We start from the raw sequence: 18882 nt of genomic DNA, 5'->3' as shown, positions 1-18882 counted from the left end.
ATCCACGGAACAAGGTCCCCAACGTCACGCTCACAAAGCCTCCCTTGCGCCATCAGGCCTCCAAGGTGGCGCCCCATTGATACCTCCCAGTCCCCACCTGCCTGCTGGAAGGGACACCCAGGAATCCACCTTCTCCCTGGGCTCAGGCAGGTGCTCGCCCTCCTGGTCGTCTTCTTCTAGGGCACTGTTAGCTTTTCCCATCTGCATTACAAATGGGCACCCACTGACTCCCCACAGTTGGCATTGGGAAACGGTGGTATACTTCCCATCCCCCCCTGCAATTCCACCATCTCTAGGTCCTTCCCATGGGAACAGCACTGAGAGAGAGAGTGCATTTGGCATCTGCCTTTCCCTCTCTTCAACGTGGGGACATCCTACAACACCTTCGTGGCTACGAGTTCCAGACCTCCAGCATGACAGGGCTCCAGCACTGTGCCCTGACCTGTCGGCAGTGGATTGATAACCATGTGTCCTTCCATATATTTCAGATGTGATATTTTTCTCTGTCTCTCTTAGTAAAGGTGGTCCTTGATGAATGTGCTCCAGGTGTTTTTCTTGCGCCCGTTTCCCCATGGATGAGGTCAGACAGGGGATTCCCTGCTTTTGTGGGTGCTGATTTCTGTGAAATCATGAAGGGTGCAGAGAAAGGGAAGAGGTGCCGAGCCATGAGAGCCTGAAGTCAGTCAGACGGCAGGTTCTAGACGAAATAAGATCGAAAGAGGCTTGTGCTCTGTTTGTCTGTCTGTCTTTCTCTATATATATTTGGAAAGCTTATGCTCTCTCTTTATGCATATTTGTCTTATTTAATGAGTTTATAAAGGTGCAACTCTACCTTGCTTTATTACTGAAGGAATCAATGGCCCATTGTTCTTCACTTTACAGGTGTAAGGTGCTAACGTTTCTCTCTCCTTCTTAATGCTCTTGACTGATGAAGCTAACCTTTCTTAGGGGGAAAATCAGAGGACCTCTTTCTTCAAGAGTGAGTGACCCGGGAAATGCTGCACTCTGTGTATCAGAACTGGACTAATGTATCTCTTCTAGATTTATGGAAAGCTTTTTCACCACCTCCTGCCATCACGGAACCGGGGTGAAAATAACAGTGCTGGGGGGACAGGGGAGGCGGGGTGGCGGGGGGAGAGGGGCGAGTTGTGAGTGTGTGTAGGTCTACTCTACCAAGAAGGGGCTGATAAGGGTCTGTCCTTCACCTGGTAACATCAATATCCCTGAATTTGAAGTAGCACGGGGGGATTTTCAATGCTCCAATATCTGCTGGTGAAAGTGCTTTAGCTGAAGGGACACAAGGGGGTGCTGGACCACCACATGAAATACTTGGTCAATGGAATAGGCAGATAACTGTTAAGGGGCAGGGATTTCCATGGGGGATATCTTCTTTTGGACTGCCTTCATGGTTGGGATTGATTTAGACCAGCTTTAGGTTCATGGCATTCATTCTTCAGGAAAGTAATGGTCAAGTATTTGAAGGATTCATTTGTTTGAAGAGGGAGGAGAGAGACTTGAATTGAGAGCACATTTGATACTTATGCTAATTACCACCAACAAGTAGCTAACACTGTGAAACGATGGGAAATTGTAAAATATTGTAATTAACTGAATCTCAGTTGGTGCCAGGTAAGTGTAAATGGGAATGATATTTAGGAGAGCAGGGTAGGGAGTGTGAAGAGAATAACAAGGTGATCGCAGGTAGCCGGCATGGATTCACCAAGGGCAAATCATGCTTGACCAACATGATTCCTTCCATGATAAGGTGACAGGCTCTGGATGTGGGGAGAGTCATAGATGTGATAGACCTTGATTTTAGCAAGGCTTTTGGACCCTGTGGTCCCCTCTATACATTACAGGTATCACACAGTTAACTGTTAAATTATCCATTTATCTTAAAATCAGCTACATGTGCCAAGTAGCTATCACGCAATAAAAAGTTCTAACCAGCTAGAAAGTTAAGCCTTAAAATTGTGTACTAATGTTTTAGCTGGTTGCTACTGAGCTTTAATTTACATGTGTAGCAGGGTCTCCCCTGCGGGTGAGAGCCCCATCAGTTGGCAGGTCTCCTGGCCACAGGGGTGCTTCATGCCCAGCTGGAAACTCCTGAGCCCTGGGGATCATGGCTGTGGTCCCCAAGGCTCAGGGGTGTGTGAAAGTCCGGGACCCATGTGGTGTCTCAGTCTTGGCTGTGCCCCGTGCAACATTCTCACTAATGAGCTAACAAATGGAAACTAGAGACAAAAGAGCGTAAAATGGTTACATAACTGGTGGGATCATCACGTAGTCATCAGTGACTCAATGTCTAGTTGGGAGGAGGCATCACCCGGGTTTCCCGGGGGTCTGTTCTGGGTCTGCTGTTGTTCAATATCTTCATTAATGATTTGAATGATGGGATTGCGAGCATGCTTAGCAATTTGTGAATGACCCCAAGTTGGATGGAGGCGCAGATACTGTGGGCAGGGCTATGATCCGGAAGGACTTGGCTGGACTGGAGAAATGGTCCTCACTCCAGTGAGATTCAATAAGGACAAGTGCAAAGTCCTGCACTTGGGGTGGAATAATTGCACATGCAAATACAGACGGGGGAATAGCTGGCTGGGTTGCAACGCTGCAGAGAGGGACTTGGGAGTTACAGTGGGTCATAGGATGACTAGGAGCCATAAGGGGGTAGCTCTGGTTGCCAAGAGATCTGGGAATTGGGAACAGTTTGCTAAAAACATCAACTCAACATCCAGCAGTTGTCTAAAAGGCAGACAAAATGTTAGGGATTATTAAAAAGGGAACTATGAGCAAACCAGAAAGTATCAGGATGCCCCTTTATAAATCCATGGTGCCGCCACACCTGGAAGATTGTGCCCAGTTCTGGTTCCCGCATCTCAAGAAGGAAATAGAAGTACTAGCGAACGTCCAGAGAAGGGCACCAAGGATGAGTGTCACATGAGAAGAGACTAAAGAGGCCAGGTCGATTTAGTTTAGAAAAGAGATGCTTGAGGGGAGACATGAGGAGGGTTTACAAGATGCTAAAATGGAGAAGAGCAAGTCAATAAGGATTTATTATTTACTGTGTTTTCCAATATAAGAACTATGGGTCCTAGGATGAAACTAGTAGGGAGTACATTGAAAATGAACATAAGGAAATTCTTTTCCCCCCAGCAGGACATCAAAACGTGGTGCTTGTTGCCACCAGATGTGGTGGACACTGAGCATTTAACCAGAGTCACAAAGGGGTTGGACACAGTCTTGAAGGAATGGGGCATCTGTAGCTGTTGAGCATGGGAGTGAGGGACACAGCCCCAGAATTGCAGCTTCCTAGACCTTAAATGTCTCTAGTGGGTTATGGAACAGAGAAGATCCCACACAACTTACTGATTCATTTGATGCACTGGCTGGGGAAATTTTCAGCTAATTGCATGATTTCACAATGATTTCACACTTAATTTATACAACACAATTTTATTTTAAGAAATACCATAAACATCAAAAACACGATAATTATATATATAAAGAAAGATACTCTAAATGCGCTTCTTTAAAACAATTACAATTACAACTAACTATATAATTTGAACCAGAAAAGTTATTACTATATTATACTTACAATCCTAGAATTCCGAGAAGCCAAACATCTAGATATGCTTTCATTCCTCAGTAGTACGATTTAATGGGCTGGCCTCAGTAGTATGGTTCAATAGGCTGGCCTCAGCAGTGATAGGAACAAGTCTCCTTTCTTCAGTCCCACTCAGGCGCTCCGCAGCTTCAGCGTGAACTAAGAGATTCGTGTTCACAGAGAGGGGTGGTTCAGGTGATCAGTCTGATCCACCCTACACTTGCAATTCTTCCTTCATTGTTCTGCAAGTGAGGTTACCTCCAAATCGGGACTGTAGGTTACAGTTTTTATTCGGTGAGTTGCCGTCTTGGGCCCCTCCTACCCAAAACTGTCACTACTCCTGAATTTGGGCTCGGATCTTACTCAACAGGTTTTTTGCTAGGTGGTCAGTTTGTCTTCTGCAACAGAATTTGTCCACTGACTATTTAGTTTATCTTAAATTTTGCTTTGGAAGATTTTCCATACCACTGCTGTGACCTTTCTTTTACAACCCCCTTTCAAAAGGCTTCTAGGGTTTTGATCTCTCGCAATGTTTGCTTAAGGGTCGTTTTTCTTGTCCTTAGGATAACTTGTTAAAGACCTCTAGAGGTAAGACCCAGGAGCCAAGACTTTAAGCAAGTTTGTTGTAAGGCCAAGTAAAACAATGAACCTAGATAAGAAGATGAACCTCGCCCTTTTGTCTAAACTGGCTAATGGGCAACTATTACAAGCATTCAAACTATTACATTCAATATGACAAAAGCCTGCAAGTGGGAGAGGAACAACGGGAAAAACCCTGGTCAGCCCCAGCCCACTCTCCCTTCCAGCATCCGCTCTCTGCTGCGGTGATACGAGGTGGACAAGCACCTAGTTGGGGTTGTCTGACCCCAGCACTCTTTCCTACCCAGGGCAGGGGGCCAGACTCGATGGCCTACTGAGGTCTCTTCTGATCCTAACCTCTGTGAATCTATGAATCTAAGAGGCTGGGCAGGACGGACCCATGGTCTGACCCAGTACATGGCAGTTTTTATGTTCTTATGACTCAATTGACTTCATGGCTTTTTATCATTTCCCCAATTCCTGCTAATCTCCCTCCACTGAATAGGTGTGAGTGACACACTCTCATTTTTTATGGCCTCGATGTTTCAAATCATTCTTCCTTCTGCAATGTTGCTGTCTGTTAGCCTGTCCTTGTAATGTCTATCTCCTATTTCACAGCCCTGCAGCATATTTTCATCTCTAGCTAAAAACCTTCACTCCTGGGTGTTCAGATGAACTCAGGTGCAGAAATAATTTCCAGTGAAGTACTGGAGGCACTGCCAACACACGCAAGAAGGCTAGATTTTGTTTTGTGAATCTGAATGAGACGCACATTTAATTACAGTGATTACAAGACTAGTGACACTATGTTTTTTGACTCTTGCCTAACTTGTTGTGTTTTTAACTTTCAGATATAATATAGCAAAGAAATACACATCCCACTAGTTGTATGTGTTTTTGCTTTGATGTTAGAGTGAATATAGTAGCGCTGGCCTCTAACATATTAGTAAAGCTTCTAGTTTCTCTTTAACTGGGGAAAATGTGCACTGTGGTCATGGGGGGAACTAGGATTTTGAAAAAGCAGGGTGCAAATGGTGCATAGTAGGCTTGTCCAACATACAGCCCACAGGTCACCATGCGGCCCACCAAGCCATTTGCTGTGGCCCATGGTGTTGCGACAGGAACCCCTTGTCCATCCCCCAGCCCCTCAGCAGCTTCCTAATGGCTGCTGAAGGGCTGGGGAAGGGACAAGGTTCCCACACGCACCAGGTCAGCTTGACATTGCCGATGCGGTCCAGCTCCTCCCCCCCACCCCCATTTCACTGTGTCCCTTCCTCGCCCTGCTCCTCCCTTCCTCATTTGTATGCCAGCCCCTCCCTGCGTCAGGCCCTGCCAGCCGCATGGGCTGGAGCAGGTCGCAGTGCAGCGGGCAGGTGGGTGCAGGGGGCGCGGATGCCGGTGCAGAGGGATGCTGCGGCCGTGCCCACGGGAGATGCTGCTGCTGCTGCTGCTGGTGCTGTGGCTGTCGAGGTGGGAAGCCGGCGCCACTCCCGCCTCCCCACATCCCCCCGCGCCTGCAGACATCGTGCTGGGGGTGGTGAGTCGTGGGCCCTGGGGAGGGAAGGACCTTTGCCACTTGGGCTCAGGCTGTTCCAGGGGAGAAGGAGCAGGAGGGTGTCCCTGCACATCTTATACCCACCTGTAGAGTTCCCACATGCCCCCCTGGCTGCTGAGCCCAGATGTGCAGGCGTGGAAGCATCCTCGAGGCCACCCAGGTGGCAGGGAGGACACGGTGGGATCAGGTGACACCCCGTGACCCTTGCGCCTCCAGGCTGTGGCTGGACTAGACAGGCCGCGTGAGCGCTTGCTCCTGCTGGCCCACTGGGTGATAAAAAGTTCATGATCCGGCCCTACATTCAAAAAGGTTGGACACCCCTGGACTAAGGCCTCTTGTACACGTGATGGGGTTTAATTCCCCCTAAATTGAGCCAGTGGGTTTTTAACTGGTGAGTTTTTAATTGTGTCAATTAAAAACCCACTGTTTCAATTTAGGGACTTCCATCACTGTGACAGAACCATGACAGCTCCCTCTACCTTGGGCAAGGGGTCTGATCTTTTTTTTCCCCCAGAGCCTGCCTGCATCTAGAGGCTGAGAGGCGAGCTGCTGGTAGGTCCTGAGCTGCAGGGGGCTGAGGTCCTTCCCTCCCTGGTGGTGGTATCCTGGCAGCACCCAGCACCCTCGCAGGCAGCACCCAGCCTGATCCAACAGTGCACGGGGCACTGGAAACCCAGGCATGCTCAGGGAGGCTCGGGCTTGGTGAGCTTCTGGCACTCCATGCCCCATCACCACTGCCTTCCCACTGCATGTGACCACCTGGGAATGGGTTGGCTTGCCCCTGGGGCCATGTGGGAAGGCACCAGGAGGGCGGATGGGTGTGCTGGCAGCTGGAGAAGGCAACGGGGATGCTGCATGGGGTGCTGGAAGCTCACCAAACCTAAACTTTCCTGAGCACACCTGGGCTTTCAGCGCCGTCCCCACCACCTTCTCCAGATGTATCGCTGCGATTTGTTAGGTAGCAAAGTAAAATACATCCAGTGTATTTTACCTTGCTACATAACTTAAGTCCTTTAAAGCGAAATTTGCTTCACATATACAGTGTGACTCAATTAAAACAAAATAGGCTGCTGCCGGTGTTAATAGTGATGCCAGTAAAGCAGTGCAAAAGATTAAGGTGCTTTAAAGGCCAATTGTGTCATGTGTGCTAGTGCCCTAAGTGTTTTTTTCCCTTGATATAGAACCTACTAAGATAATATTGAATGCATTAATAAAGTCAGCAGGGGTTTAGGTTGTAGCCGTGTTGGTCTAAGGACATAGGCAGACAAGGTTCCTTGGGTGAATTTGATATCTTTTATTAGACCAACCCAAATGGTTGGAGAATAGTTATTAAGCAAGCTTTAAAGTTCAAAAACCTTTCCTCAGGCTAAGGAATTTCAAGTGAGCTGTGTGCAAGGTTGATTAGGCTTTAGTGATCCCTTGGCACCATCTGGTGGACAGTTGGTGCAGTAACCACACTCCTGGTGTGAGAGTTTTTCCTATTATCCAACCTCAACTCCCCTTGCTGCAGCGTGAGCCCATTGCTCCTTGTTCTGTTATCTGCCCCCACTGAGAGCAGTCCAGCTCCACCCTCTTTGGGACCACCCTGCAGGGAGCTGAAGGCTGCTGTTCAACCCTTCCTCAGTCTTCTCTTCTCCAAATAACCCCAGTTCCCTCAGCGTCTCCTCACAAGACATGTCCCCCAGTCCCCAAACCATTTTCATTGCCCTCCACTGGACTCTCTCCAAAGTGTCCACATCCTTTCTGTAGTGGGGACCCCACAACTAGACTCAGGACTCCAGACGTGGCCTCCCCAGTGCTGAATAGAGGGGAATAAACACTTCTCTGCATCTGCTGGCAACGCTCCTACTAATGCAGTTCAGGGTGCCATTAGCTTTCTTCACAACAAGGGCACACTTTATCAAATATTTGTCTGGATTTCCCCCAAAGTACTTTATGACCCAAGCTACACAAACCAGCCTAGTCTGTGGGCATGGGTGGAAATTTGCAGAGGCAGGGAAAACAACCCACTGAGTGGCCTGAAGCCAGCCAGGAACAATGGAGGGGTTAAAAAATAAAAAGCAATTAAGAAGAGATCTTTGGGGCATTTGGGATTCCTTTGCTGGTTTTCATGGTGTCTTTTTTGTTTTGAGAATGGGAGAAAGGAGGAAAAGGTGGAAGTGGGGGAAAAGGGATGTTCGGTCCCTGGCCTGTCCTGCATGGGTACAGGCTGGGGCAGCAGCAGCTCTGCAGAAAAGGACCGGGGAGTGATGCGCTGAAGTTGGCTACTTATTCCCATTCTTATTCCTGGCTCCCAGTTCCTTTTTCAAAGCTAACCTGTACTTAATAAGAGCTTGTTATTAATGAATTACACATTGTAAAGAGAGAGATTTTCATTAGCTATGTATATGTACTAATGGATATGTAAAAGAATATCCTTCATCAAATACAGAGCCCTAAATGAAGGTCAGATAAGGATGGGATTATGGGGCAAAATACTTCTTGGGCCACCCCAGACTTCCGGCCGTGCCCCTGGGGGACTGTCCCAAAGAGTGCAGTCCTGCCCGGCCCACCCAACAGCCCCCGTGCCCGCTGTACTACGTATGATGGCTTGAATAAGGAACTGGCTTTTGGGCTGTGGCTACAAGTTGTTTTGGCAACCCCACGGCATACCTCTGTGGCACCGGGGGACTCTCCCGGACATCTCTGGCCAGGGTCTTGCCCGGCCTGAAGCACAGTTTGTGTGTGCCAGGCTGCCAACTGACAGCCCCCCATTCCTGCTGTACTAAGTATATGGGCTTGAATAAAGAACTGGTTTTGGCTGGGTTTATGGTTGGAAATCCCTTGCCCCCCGTGGGGATCTGGCGGGGGGGGGGTGAGAGAGAGAGAGAGACATCCGTCCTCTGGGTAAATGTGATCTCTTCTATTGCACCAACTCAAATAGTTGGAACAACTCTTCTTTGCGAGCTGCCAGGTACAAAGCCCCTTCCCCAGGCTGGGGAAGCATCTGCACGTGGTCGATGCTCGCCTAGACAGAGCGGTCAAGCAGCCACGGGCCAGCAGTGCGCAGGGCGGTCAGTGAGTAAGCTGCACACGGAGGCGCCGAGCAGGGGAGACAGGCGGAGGTGACCGGCCCCGCAGGCAGAGGAGCCCCGCCCCCCCCCGCTCCGGCCCCGCCCCGGAGCCCTGTTCCCGAGCGCCGAGAGCGGCCTATACCTTAGGCGCCCCGCCCCTGCCGGGTGGGGCAAGGATAGCCGCCGGTGTCTGCGCATGCGCCCTAAGCAGAAGGGGAATGCCAGGGAAGGGCTCACTGCGCGTTCCCCGGGCGGGGAACAGCGTGTGGGGGACAGAGGCAGATCACTCACTGCGCAGGCGCCGTCCGGCAAAGGGGAGGTGGGACGTCTCCCGGGCGCTGCGGGGTCCTGGACCAGCATCAGCAGCGGTCCCGCCCGTGTGGGGTGCGTCGGGAGCAGGAGCAGGTCGGTCCCGGGTGCTCCCCGGTCCGAGCCGCGCCGCCTCCTCCCCTGCAGCCCGCGAGGCCGGGCGTTGCCGGCGGCGCTGTGCGCGGGGAGCGGAGCGAGGCCCGGCGGGGCTGAGTCTCTCCCGGAGGAGGACACGCGGCGGCGCCGGACCCCGGGCACCCGCGGGCCTTCCCTGCGGCCGGGAGCAGCCCGGGGCGATGGCGGAGCAGGGCCCGGGCCGTGTGCCGGCAGGAGTGCGCGGGGCAGGGCGAGTCCCTGGCGCGGCCGGGGTCGGGGGCGTGTCCCTGAGACGGTGGGTCTTGCAGGAAGTCTGTGCCTGGGGGATGTCTCCTGCTGTCCCATCTCTCCCAGTCCCCGCTTCCCGGTGACATGCTCCTCTTGTCCCCAGGTCACGGTGAATGTGAAAGTCAAGGAGGTGGCCTCACATGAGATGCAGACCTCTGGGGCGCTGCAGCAGCCCGGCGATCCCTGGCCGGAGCAGGCGCGGGCCCAAACTGCGGATGTGCCTCTGGAGGAGGCAGCACAGCGGGACAGCCCAGGGCCTCGGGACCAGCCACCTCGTAGCCCCAGAGAGGAGCCCATGACGGACCTGGAGTCGGGTGAGGGGCCGGGTGCGAGCTGGGGCGTGGGTCTGAGTGCTGCAGCGGTTGTTCTCCATCTCCCCGCTCTCTCACACGCCAGAGCCTTCAGGTACTGCAGTCACAGGCCAGTACAGGACAACAGCAGGGCTTTCCTCTGCCAGCAGCACCCAGTCTGACCTGTGCATTGTCTTTCCCACCCACAGGTGCAGGAACCATGAGGAAAGCTCATCAGCAGCCTCCTGAAGAAGGGCCTGCAAACCTGGAGCTGCCGAGAAGTACCCCAGGGAGGCTGGGGGAGAGGGGCTCCCTGAGCCCTGAAGGGATCCAACTGCAGCAGGGGCAGGGGAGGCTGGCAATGCAGGTGGAGAGCACAGAGGTGAGCAGGGCACTAGCTCCAGCAAGGGTGGGAGTGCAGCTGGGGCCGTGCTTGGGAGGAGCCAGGGGGCCTGTCAAGAGTTTGGGGAGCAGAAAGAGCTAAGAAGCAACAAGTCTCTGGTGACAAGGTGTGCAACCACACCCAGCCGGTGTTTGTTGGAGCTTGCCACCAAGGCTCATAGCCAGGGGTGCTGGCATGGGAAAGGCTGGCCATAGTCATGGAGCCCCTGGCTCTAAAGGTGTTCCTTGCTCATAGAATGCGATGAGCTGGTCCAAGGCAGACACGTGGCCCCTACGTCCACAGCTTCACCCACATCCCCTGTCAGTGCAGAAGGGGGCATTTTGCACCCCTGGGTGTCATGGCCCAGCCTGCAGAGAGCTGTCGCACAGAGGGATTATGGATAGGGCGGCTGGGGCTGGAGGCACCTGAAACAGGATCACTGATGGGGTAACACTTGTGCCTGCAGCTCCAGGAGGCCTTTGAGGACGTAGCTGTATATTTCACACGGGAGGAGTGGGAGCTGCTGGAAGACGCACAGAAGGGGCTTTACCGGGACCAGATGCTGAGGAACTGGCGAGCCCTTGTTTCCCTGGGTAACGCTGTTTCCTGCTTCTCCCTCCAGCCGTGTCAGCGCTGACCCTTACTGTCTTCTCCCTGCTTCTCAGCGCTCTCGTCCTCATGAGCATTTTCCTGGGGGTTGAAATCCACATCCTCACATCCACATCCTGACAAAGACCATCATCCATGAAAGGCTTCTCTGTGCAGTGCTTTTTCTAAATGTTCACCTTCCCTTATCCTTCAGGGCTCCTGTAGAAACCTTGAGTTTGTTGGATCCATTCCCCAAATCCCAGTTAGTTATTTGGCATCCTGTACCCAGTCATGAATGCTTTTTAACCACTGCCCCAAACAGGGTATCGAGGTTCCACCCCTGACTTAATCCACCGCATTGCGCGAGGACAGGAGGAGCTCTGGGTCTGTGATGATGAGGACCGTGGGGACATCTCGAAGTCAGAGGACCTGCTGCTAGGTGAGTTGTGGCTGCCCCTTGCCCTGACTCCCCTCTCAGAAATGCCCCATGACCACAGTGACAGGAGGTCTGGAACATGCAGACCTGCCTAGCGCTGTCCTTACAGGTTTCTGAGTTCGAATAGCTTATGTAGTCATGTGTCCAGGCAGGTGTTGTTCCCATGCACTGAAATTTGAAGCAGAGGAGACAAGCATCCCTTTCCCTTCTCCCCCTAACTACAACTGTCATGGGAAAACTGAGTTTGCTATTTCAATCTTTAGGTACAGGTTTGGTTCCCTTTGAAACTAGTGTCTTAAATTTCTGTCTTCATTTTGCAGTGTAAAAAGTTGATTTCCAAGCCCAGGGTAGCCATACTTCTATAGCACCCTCTTCTGAGGCATGATGGGATTTTTAGTCTCCCATGGAAATCAACATGGTGGGGCAAAGCTCTGTGTAGCCATTATTGTAGGACAAGAGAGAGGCCTGGGGCCCTGACTTGTGCCTCTTGGTCAGGTCAATCTGGAACTGAGGAAGTGTTGAATCCTGGTCACGGGCTGCATTAAATGGCTCCACAGGTTGGGTGGGGTTCACAAACTTTCATGCTGTAAGAGGAAGTGGATCCCCTATACCTTTTGCCTTTGTGTTTAGTCTCTAGGCCATGAGTGTCACCGAGCTCGGGAGTCACTCAGCAGAGAGTCTGTGAAGAAATCCTCTGCTCCTCACTTGGGTTCCTGGTGACCCCTCTCCCTCCCTGGTCCTTGTGGTTCATGCTGGTCAATCAGGTGACCTGGCCAGTTGAATTCCTAGGGTGATCGGGGAGCTCTCTCTTATGGTGGTCCTCTTGAAACTACAAGCAAGCACCCCAGGCAGTGGCCTGGTAATTTCTATAAGTAGAAACCTGGAAACCTTCCTAAGCTAGTTAGGAATGTAAGTATTGGGAAGTCGCATCTAAAAAGGGTCACTGTACTCAGACGCTGTCAAAACTCAAGTTGCTTTTGTTTGCTCCAAGTGTATTCCAACTTCCTCATCCAAACCGCCCCCCCCCCCATTGGTAAAAGTGTCAGGTTACATCCTGTCTTATTGGGCACCAAAGGGGGAAGAGGCCTTCCACCCCCTGCCTGGCTAGCAGTTTCTGTTTTTATTTTCCCTCAGTTCTTCCCTCATGTTATCTTGAGATGCTCTGCACTGAAAGAAGCACCCAGAAATATTACTGTGAGCAAAACACCCCCTAAGTTCGTGGAGTCTGTGTGCCCCAGGCTGCACAGAGTCCTGCCAGAGACCAGTGCCCAGGTGCTGGCAGAGTTACCCTAGGCTTGCGAGGTTTCTGTAGAAAGCAGGACAGCTGGTTGCAGGCTCCCTGAGGGAGACCTTTGAAGCGAGGTTTTGGGCCTGGCACAGTGAGGTAGGTAGGTGTCTCTGCATATTAGCACCCCCCTACTGTGCCACCACAGAGTCCACATACAGGTTCATGCCAAGACTTTTGTCCCAGGACAGATACCAGTGACATGCAGGCCACCTGGGCCTCATCAGCAGAGGAAAGCCACATGGGCCTGTTTTGATCTCCAGACCTTCCCCTGGAAGCAGGGAGGAGGCACAGCCCTGTTCCCTCCAGAAAAGAGACCCACAGCTCTAAGTCCTCCCTTCCCAGAGCAGGTTTTAGAGGCAGGAGGGATGAACCACATGGGCTTTCTCTACCATGGAGAATCAGTTGCTAGGGCCGTTCTCCCCACACATCCCTGACTTCTGGCAAGCCCCAGAAATCCACTGCAAGGCTCTCCACCCTGGTACCAGACACTGCTCTCAAGACTGCCAGAGATGATGGGCGAGCACTGGAGGCCAGTCTCAACAATGTACTTTGGCTTCAAAGCATTTCAGCCCAGCCAGGTGGAGGGCTAAGCATAATCTCCCCGTGGATCCACCAGTGCTGTGGGATAGAGCAGCCCTTAGAGAGACTCCTTCTTCCTTTATGCTGATTCTGCCTTTGGTCTCCTGGGCCCCTTAGAGCAGGAAGCCCTTCAGGTCCTGTCCTAACACATGTCCCACATGGGTTTCTTTCAGCAGGGTCTGAGGGGATGGTGCTGAAAGCTGGACCAGAAACCCTGAGCATCTGGCTCTGACCTCCACTGAGCAGAGAGCATTAGCCCAGCACAGGAACATGCCCCTCACTCACCACCAGCACTTGGATTTTAGCAGGAAGACCTTGTTCTCGTCAAGAAAATTAAGTGCCATGGTCCAATCATGCTTGCAGGCCCATGACAGCGGAAGGAATCGCAGTGTTTGGCCTGTGCCATCAGGGCAGGGACTAATCTGGAGTTTCTCTTCCCCATGCAGGAGGCGCCTGGCTGGTGAGCAGAGCTGAGAAGCAATGTCCTGAAGAAGGGCCTGCAAACCTGAAGCTACCCCAGACCCCCTCAGGGAATTTGGGCAAGTTGGAGTCCCTGAGATCTGAGGAAGACCAATGGCTCAAGAGCCAGAGGAGGCCCCAAAAGCCAAGGGAGAATATAGCGGTGAAGCAGGGGCCATCTTCCTTTGGGTGTGGAAGTGGAGAAAGGACCAGAGAGATCCCTGGGCACAGGGAAGGATATGTGGAGCTGAGGAGCCATGAGGCAAAGTTCTCCTGGAAAAAGACCCTACATCAGAGCCAAGCCAGTGGGGAGGGTCTGAAAGGGGAGCAGGAGGTGCCCACCAAGCCCAGGGGCAAAGCCCATCCCTCTCCTGAATGCCAGAAAAAATGTAGCTGCCCCTCACAATGGGCTGTGCCACATAGGTGCCCTGAGTGTGGAAAGAACTTCACTCGCTCATCCCACCTGACCTTGCACCGGCGCATCCACAAAGTGAAGAAACCACATCAGTGCTCTGAGTGTGGGAAGAGCTTCACCTATTCCTCCCATCTGGTGCGACACCAGCGCTTCCATACAGGGCAGAAGCCATATCAGTGTCCTGAGTGTGGGAAGAGCTTCACCCATTCTTCCCATCTGGTGCGACACCAGCGCATCCATACAGGGGAGAAGCCGTATCAGTGCTCTGAGTGTGGGAAGAGCTTCACCCAGTCCTACAACCTGGCCCAGCACCAACGTATTCACACAGGTGAGAAGCCATATCACTGCTCTGCGTGTGGGAAGAGCTTCAACCAGTCCTCCCATCTGGCCCAGCACCAGCGTCTCCACACAGGGGACAAGCCATATCAGTGCTCTGTGTGCGGGAAGAGCTTCACCCAATCTTACAACTTGGCCCAGCACCAGCGTGTTCACACGGGGGACAAGCCATATCAGTGCCCTGAGTGTGGGAAGAGCTTCACCTACTCCTTCAGCCTGGCCACACACCAGCGTTTACACACGGGGGAGAAACCACATCAGTGTCCTGAGTGTGGGAAGACCTTCACGTATTCCTCTGTTCTGGCACGACACCAGCGCATCCACACAGGGAAAAAGCCACATCAGTGCTCTGTGTGTGGGAAGAGCTTCACTCAGTCCTCCCACCTGGCCCAGCACCAACGTATCCACACAGGGGAGAAGCCATATCAGTGCTCTGAGTGTGGGAAAAGCTTCACCCAGTCCTTCAGCCTGGCCACACACCAGCGTATGCACACAGGGCAGAAGCCATATCAGTGCCCTGAGTGTGGGAAGAGCTTCACCCATTCCTCCATTCTGGTGCGACACCAGCACATCCATACAAGGAAGAAGCTACATCAGTGCTCTGTGGGAAGAGCTTTACCAAGTCCTCCCACCTAGCTAGGCACCACAGTATCCACACACAGGAGAAGCCACATCTGTGCTCTGAGTGTGGGAAGAGCTTCATCCGATCCTACAGTCTGGCCACACCAACGTATTCACACAGGTGAGAAGCCACATCAATGTTCTGTGTATGGGAAGAGTTTCACCTAATCCTCCAGTCTGGCCAATCTCCAGAGCATCCATACAGGGGAGAAGCCATGTCAGTGCTCTGAGCGTGGGAAGATTCAGCCAGTTCTCCAGCCTGGCCAGATACCCATGAATCCACACAAGGAGAAACAACATCAGTCCTCTGTAAGGATAGCGTCCACAAATCCTTCCCTCTGGCGAAACACCACTGCATCCATACCCGGGAGTATCAATAATTCTTTCAGCAGTGCGTATGCCTACCTGCTCAGCTCCCACCACTGGCTGCCTCTAGACAAGCAGCCTCCTGCTGGAGTTCAGGAGGAGATGAGCCCAGATGCTGAGGGGAACAGCATGTGAAGGGATGATCTTTATATCAGTCTTGGAGCCTGTGCCTTCCCCAGCACCTTCCAGGGTGCCCTCCCCAAGACGGCTAGCTCCAAATACCCCTAGGTCCTGTCCTTGGCCACCTCGCCTGCTCTTTGGGTCTGCAAGAAGCTGCTGCTGCCACCCCCTGAGCCTACTCTGCCAGGTTTTGCTTCTCAGTCTCTCTCCAGTACCCCGTACCCCTGGGAGCCTGCTGCTCCCCTGCTGTCCTACCCTTCATAGCACTCTGTAATGCAGTCTCTGCTCAGAAAGCCCCAGCGCTGAACATGGTATCCCTGTGGCTGGGCTCTGTGCCCTCTCCAGAGCTGAGAGTCAGGAACCAACCAACCAGTACCCATAACCCTTTGCAGGGCACATCTCCCTATCCCTTCTGCGGTCTAGGGTCTGTTCAAACCTTCAGGCGCAGGTGTCAGTCACACTCAAGGCCTCCCTCCCATGTACTGCTGTGCAGCAAGGACCCTGCCCTTTGGAAGGAGCGTGCAGCCAGAGGAAAGACGAGTGCTTTTTCTGTGGGAAATGTGGGCGGGGGGAAGGAGGGTGCAGCCTGTGGCAGGTCCTGCCTCCTGTGGAAGTATGGGAAGAGTATGAGGACATCCTCTAGGTGAAATGCAGCATGTTGTCATCTGGGAAATGTTCCCTGATCACTAGTATCCCAATACAGCATGTCCCGTGTGGAAGAACTGACTTTGGCTTTTGTATGTGTCCAGCTGAAATACAAGGTGCCAGAGACATCCTGGATATAACACCCTGGGATCCTGCTCCACCACCGCCCCCTGCATTCCCCCACACTGCCTTGGATGGTAGCAGAGACACAATCTCTCTGGGACGCTAGGCCAGCTGGAAAGGCAGACTGGGAGATCTGCCTGATTTGAGGGCACAACACTCAGCCCCTGTGCATCTTACCGAGAGCCACTCACAGCTCAAGCTGCCTCTGTCTCCTCACTACACAAAGAGACTGGACCCAGGGCATGGTAGACACACATGGGTGCAAATAAACACTAGACTCGTGTGTCTCTTTTCTCCTTTTGGTCCAGGGAAGTTTGCTACCTCTCTTGTCCAATGCCAAATTCCATCCAGGTTCTCCGTGGACCTCAGCAGCACCTTGAGGCTGGGTTTGCAGTCCCTGTGGAGACCAACACCTTTAAAGGTTTCTTGAAAGACACACCTGAGCGTGGTGGTGTGGGGCCAGTGTTGCCAAGTCTTGCGAGGAAAAAAAAGTGGTATTGCCTTTAAAAACAAAACCAAGACAAGCCCAACCCAGGTCAAAGCTAGGGGGTGGGGGGTGCTTATCAATCAGTGACTCTCAAACAAAGTGACACAGCCACTAATTTGGGGTGATCTGGGTGTAGCTATGCATGTGTTGTGCTAGATGTCATTCCCAGGCTTCTAGGCTTTGCTGGTTGCCACACGCAGCTGGGTGGGATTCCTGCCCCCCACCCACTTCTGCTACATGTGTCAGGGGGTTTCCTGTTTTATAAGCCTTCCTCTGAGGCATTGAGTCCCTGAGGTGTGCTGAGCCTTCCTGGATAGGCTGGGACAGCCCTTTACATAAGAATAGCAGCAGTCTTTATGAGCGTTGCCATCGCTGGTACTATTATTATTATGACTGGCTCCATGGGAAACCTTGAGGGCTGAGAGAACACCTCTGAATGAGCGAAGAGCTCCTTGAGTACACTGGCATTCACGCCAGCCAAGCGCCACCATCTTGTGTGGCCTGATAATTTATGAATGGAGTTGGAACTATTTTTTGGCCAAGATCCAGATGTGCTCATAGTCCCCAGCTGAGAAAAGGGGTGGGAACATTCACATGGGTGTACCATATTATCTTCCATACAATACACCCTAGACCCCTTTTTTGCAAGGCAGAATATAGAAGAAAAAGATTTCTTCAGGGTCCTCCTGGGAATATGGTGTCCAGGAATTGTGGTCCCCTGGTTCTGGCTGCCTCACCCAGCCTGTCTCCTGGGATGTCACACGCTGGTCTTTCCAAGAGGACTCAGCACACCAGGCGAGCCCCGCCACTTGGCAAGAGCAGTAGCAAAACTGTTAGCTCTCTGCTGTTAGCTTTCAGAGGGTCTGTTTTGTCTACACAAGATGCTTTACTGTGCAGTAGCATAGCTTACTACACAGTAACCATGTGCATCTACAGGTTTACTACGCAGTAAGCATAATTGGGACTAAATTTGCTGCTTGCAAATACAAGTAGCAAATTTACTTGTGATCACTGAAGCAGTCCTTTCCAGGAGCAGTGCTTTCCCCAACCTTGGTGCCTCTGAGGGAGGCTTAAACCCCCCCTGACACATGAAGAAGAAAGCAGGGGGTCGGTGGGGGTAGATTATCCTCCCAGCCAAGTCCAGGGCAATTGCAGCACGTGCCTGTCCTCCACTGGAGCTAACCACGTTCCAGGTTAGGGAGGCCGATGACTCAACAGCCCTCCCTCCGAGGCCTGAGTCTGAATGGAAGAGCAAGGCCCTTTAGCCAGGAAACCTCTGGGTTTTATAAGGATCAGCACGAGGCCCCAGGATCGGCTGTGGCTAACACCCTCAGAGCAGGGCTGTCCACACCTCGCCCCGGGAACAGCTGGCATGGACCTGCCTAAGCTGCTCCTGCCAGGGGCGGGGAGGGGGCTGGGGTACTTATCCTGCACCCAGGGCTTCCTGCGCTGTGTGGCACAGGGGGGTGCTGGGCACTTGGTGTTAGGGAGGGGGTTAATGCCCAGCTGTAACCCCTGCCTCGGAGAAGCAGACAAGAAGCATCCATGGAGAGCGGCCTGGCCCCAGCTGGGGACCTGCAGAGCCCGGAGGCCGGGGCTGATCCACGGGAGACAGGAGCAGACGCGGGTCTGGAGCAGGCCCTGCCCGCGCCTGAGACGGCGAGGTTGAAGGAGACAAGCGGGCCCGCCTCGCCCGCTCCCCGCCTGCGCGACGTCCTATGCGGATGTTGAGTGCTTGGCCCCAGGATGTTGTTCTCAAGCGCTGGGAAATAACGAAGCGGCAGGGCTTGCTGAGCGGAGGAGGCCGGCTGGAAAGCACGATTTCCAAAGCAAGCCCTGCCCTGTCGTGGGGGCGGCACAAAGCACGCCGGCAAGTGCGACGCCTTCGCTCAGCCCGGCCCCAGCGCATGCGCAGCCCTGGGGGGGGGGCACAGCAGCCGATGTGTGCGCATGCGCTGTGAGCGGAGGGCGGGATGCCTTCTGAAGGACTCAGAGCGCATGCCCGGGCCGAGAGCCGTGTGGGGCGGAGGAGCGGGGCTGGAGGCAGAGCAGTTACTGCGCAGTCGCCGCCGGGCCGAGGGGGAGCGGGGAGAGCGGAGACCCGGCAGGTGGGTGCAGGGAGAGTGCGGGCACCGCCGGGGGTGTCCCAGGAGGCGGGGCGGGGCGGGGCGGGGGGCGGTGCAGGGAGTTGGGGGCGGAGCTGTGGGGGGCTCGGACCAGCCCCTCTCCCGCCTGTGCGGAGGCTGCGGGGACAGTT

At 53.2% G+C, this 18882-nt stretch overlaps 1 protein-coding gene across 1 annotated transcript; it reads left to right on the top strand.

Moving 5' to 3' along the window:
- The first annotated feature begins 9123 nt into the window (after positions 1 to 9123).
- LOC102571844 (zinc finger protein 436) lies at positions 9124 to 16421 on the top strand. Its single transcript, XM_019491305.2, is given in 8 exon segments — positions 9124 to 9202; positions 9594 to 9804; positions 9990 to 10162; positions 10629 to 10755; positions 11073 to 11189; positions 13500 to 14861; positions 14864 to 14984; positions 14986 to 16421. Coding segments are annotated over 7 exon segments (2469 nt in total). The 5' UTR covers positions 9124 to 9202; positions 9594 to 9635; the 3' UTR covers positions 15386 to 16421.
- The last annotated feature ends 2461 nt before the right edge of the window (positions 16422 to 18882 follow it).

This window comes from Alligator mississippiensis, chromosome 11, assembly GCF_030867095.1.
Source record: "Alligator mississippiensis isolate rAllMis1 chromosome 11, rAllMis1, whole genome shotgun sequence".
Taxonomy (NCBI): domain Eukaryota; kingdom Metazoa; phylum Chordata; order Crocodylia; family Alligatoridae; genus Alligator; species Alligator mississippiensis.
The sequence above is the reverse complement of the archived record's forward strand: the minus strand, read 5'-3'. Positions and strand labels throughout refer to the sequence as shown.